General features: G+C 36.9%; 1 protein-coding gene across 1 annotated transcript in view; it reads left to right on the top strand.

Annotated features, from left to right (window-relative positions):
- Positions 1-3804, top strand: part of LOC106534530 (solute carrier organic anion transporter family member 2A1) — a 33003-nt gene that overhangs the window by 23156 nt on the left and 6043 nt on the right. The window contains exons 8-11 of the mRNA XM_014031204.1: positions 843-915; positions 991-1155; positions 3021-3225; positions 3363-3510. Coding sequence (XP_013886658.1) covers positions 843-915; positions 991-1155; positions 3021-3225; positions 3363-3510 — 591 coding nt within the window. The remainder of the gene's footprint in view (positions 1-842; positions 916-990; positions 1156-3020; positions 3226-3362; positions 3511-3804) is intronic.

The raw sequence follows: 3804 nt of genomic DNA, 5'->3' as shown, positions 1-3804 counted from the left end.
CGTGTGGGCTCTCCCAGTCTTTGAAAATCGGCCAACTGGTTTAAAATCTTGTAGTGTGACTCAGCCGTTACTTGATGAGGAATGAAAATATCCAGCAAATAGAATTGAACATGTAACTAACATAAAGATAATCTTAACAAATAAAAAATTACATTCATTAGCGTAATAATAATTATATTTCCAGCCAAATACAGTAAATATACACATCTGTGTATTAGGGCCAGACGAAGAGCATTTTTTTAAAAATTACAATAAAGTCAGTATTACAAGAATAGTCATAGTGTTATGAGAATAAAGTTGAAATAATACAAAAAGATAGTCATATAATACAAAAAGTCTAAATAATAAGAATAAAGTCAAAATACTACAAGGATAAAGTCATATTCTTACAAGAATAAAGCCATATTATGACAATAAAAACAAAATAATTTGAGAATAGTCAAAGTACTACAAGAATAAAGTCATAATGTTACCAGAATAAAGTTAAAATATTACAAGAATTTTGAAATTATGGAGTGGGCGAGGGGACGTGGGAGAGATCTTTTTCTTTTGCGCTCCCATACAATAMTATTGTGAAGCAAAGAGGATTACGAGGGAACCCAAAAGAAAAACACTCTAACATTCCTCATTTTAACGCAGCAGTAAGCCTGATTTTTACTCTATTATGACTTTACTCTGGTGATATTTTTGATGTTTTTGTCATACGTTTGTATATATATGTATTTACAATTTTATTCTTATAATAAAACAAACTCTTATAGTCTGGCCCTAATACTCCATGATAAAAATAATATCATTATTTTTCTTTTATCATTGTTGTTTGAATTGTTATTTATTTCTAGGCCACTGAAAGTGAGACTGACTCCACTGATGACTCAAAGACGCTGGATATTTCTTTACTTGACTTCCTTAAGAGTAAGTTCCCACTGTGACGCTGTTACTCTGACTAACTTGTTTTGTACTAATCAGTGTCCGGATGTGATCCGTCAGGGTTTCCTCACATGTTCATCAACATCCTGTTGAACCTTCGGCTGATGTTGCTGATCCTGGCCCAGTGCTGCTTCTCGTCGGTGATCTCAAGTCTAGCGACGTTCCTCAACAAGTTCCTGGAGCGACAGTAYGGTGCTTCAGTTGCCTACAGCATCYTGCTAGTCGGTAAGTACAGAGGGTTGGGTTTTCAGTGATGCAAATTACTTTTTGTTTCCCAGTCAGTAACTTATAATCAGCATCAAGTTCAGGAACTCAGGGTCTGCTTTAAGAAACCGTTTAAAAGAGATATTTGAAGGAAAATGAGTCACTGTGTGCAAATAATTTATATATTGACTGACATCACTGTTGTAATGACCTCTTCCCAAAAGAGTAACTTCTGATTTAAAAAATGTAAAAGAGGGAAGGTTGTGTAGGCTTATTGCATTTAAAATAGCAAATTTACATTTTTTATTATGAACTTACAAGTTCAAGATTTTAAAAATACAAAAAAAATCAAAGAAAACATCCTAATATATAAGAATGTTGGCACAACAAACACAATTTTACCCATTTTGTTACATAATTATCATACTGTCTTTTGAGCTTAACCAAAATGAAACAGGAAGTGACATCAAAGGGGCACACTTAAATGAAAAGGAACTTCCTGGTCTTTATTTATTGAAACAATAATTAAACTCTTCTTCATTTCTCTGATAGTGACTCAAAATAATCTAAAGTAACATCACATTCTTCTCTACAGTCTTGTTTTCAGCATTGTAGCAACTCTGTCCACGTTCAGACATTCCCCTTTGACATCACTTCCTGTTTATTCACGTGTGAATATCTGAACAACCGTTCATCTCAGCAACTTGATTTTTTTTCCTGCAATATTTTATTAATGCTATCGTTCCAAAAGTGCATTCATATTTATTACAAAGATGTTGATGTCACAGCACTTTAAAACATTGCAGTTAACTAAGTCAAGCCTGTTTTTTATTTATTTATTTTTTAAGCAAACCGTATCTATGTTTACATGGATATAAGTAAATGGATTAAACGGCTATTCTGAATAAAAATGCATCATGTAAACACTCCATTCTGATTATTCTGATCAGATTCAGCTCGATCCGAATGAATTTGTAACCGGAATGAGAGGGGTGGTTTATGCCGATTGATAATCTGAACAGCGTGCACGTAAACACTTAATCTGATCATTTATTCTGATTGTGGAAAGCTGATGTGGTTTCTGCTCTTTTGTGGATGGAGGGACAGCAGCGCTGTAGTTTCCACCAGCACAGAACCTTTCCTCCTGTTTTTTCATTCAATAAAGGAAGACAGCACCCACCCCCAAAAATAATAAATAAATTAAAAAAAACCCTGCACATCACCAGCAGATGAACCAGAGAGTGCAGTGACGTCTCCACAGTTATTAAAACCTGTCGCAGGTCCATTCTGAGCTCAGAAGCTGTTTATGTTCATGACGCAAGTGGATCTTCTTCTTATGTGTTTTGTAGGGAAAGTTAGTAACTGTGCATGTCAGTGCTTCTCTTCAGAATAAAAGCCTGGTGCATGTAAACACTCGTCATGATCGGATTGTGCCAATGTAAACGACACATTTTGATTATTTAATTTGATGCATTTCAATCCGATCAAAGAATTTTGCGCATGTAAACATAGCTAATGATGATGAAACATCAACACATTTTAATTGTAGTTATTTTTTATTGTTCATTTACTATTGATTAACTTTTTGGAGTCTGTGTAGTTTAAGAAGGCCCTCTCAGCACAAAAATGGATATATTTTAGTGAGTTTTACAGTGATTGAGCTAAAATCTGGTGTGGCAGTAGYTGAGAGTGATCCCTAACATTACAGGAGATTCTGAATAACATCATTATACAGCTATTTACCAAAAATAACAACTCTTAATTCTCAGCATAGGATGATTTCCGTTTAATTGCAGCCTTAGGAAATCATAAAGAAAACTGTTTTAAAGCAGTCGGGCAGCTTTTGTCAGCCTGCTAACGACATGGCCCACGTGTTTGTTTCTCAGGTGCTGTGAACCTGCCAGCGGTGGCCGTGGGGATGCTGATCGGAGGCATTATCATGAAGAGGTTGAACCTCTCTCAGAAGATGGTTCCTCGTTTCTCTGTGGTCATGCTCATAATTTCCACCCTTTTCTGCGTGCCTCTTTTCTTCATGGGCTGCTCCACGCAGAAGGTCTCGGAGGTCAATCATTCCCCCGTGGGACAGAACGGGTGAGTGAGGGGATTTAGGTCAGTGGAGGAGTTTCATTGGAACTGTGCAGCTACTGTTTGAAAACATGATTTACTCACTTCTAGTCAGTTGTTACAGATATATATGTTTAAMTGTCTCTCTCTCTCTCTCTTCACAGATCTTCATCCGCCTGCTATTTGAACTGCTCTTGTCCCGACAACGCCTTTAACCCCGTGTGYGGCTCTGATGGTGTTGAGTACATTTCTCCCTGCCATGCAGGCTGCACCAACTTCACCAAAGACCCYATCAACACTCTCAGAGTTCAGGTCAGTGCCTCCTCTCTGCTRCATTTTATGTTTCAGTTCAATAACACCTGCTTGTGCATCAGAGAAAACTTCAAATTTTAGGCAAGTTTTGAATTAGAAAAGGTCTAATTAATACTACATGGTGAGTCAAAAGACACAGGACACCCTTTTATTTTGACCCAGTATGGCGACTTGCAAGATGGCAGTCATGTTTTGGACATAGCCTAAGACATGTAAAAGTGTATCTTACCCCCCCTGTGAAAAGATAACTCCCCCCAAGGCGAAATTTGATAAATGCATCAAAGTGGGTAGGGG

This window comes from Austrofundulus limnaeus, unplaced genomic scaffold (assembly GCF_001266775.1).
Source record: "Austrofundulus limnaeus strain Quisiro unplaced genomic scaffold, Austrofundulus_limnaeus-1.0 Scaffold1199, whole genome shotgun sequence".
Classification (NCBI taxonomy): Eukaryota; Metazoa; Chordata; class Actinopteri; order Cyprinodontiformes; family Rivulidae; genus Austrofundulus; species Austrofundulus limnaeus.
Note: the sequence above shows the minus strand (reverse complement) of the source record. Positions and strands in the feature narration are given on the sequence as shown.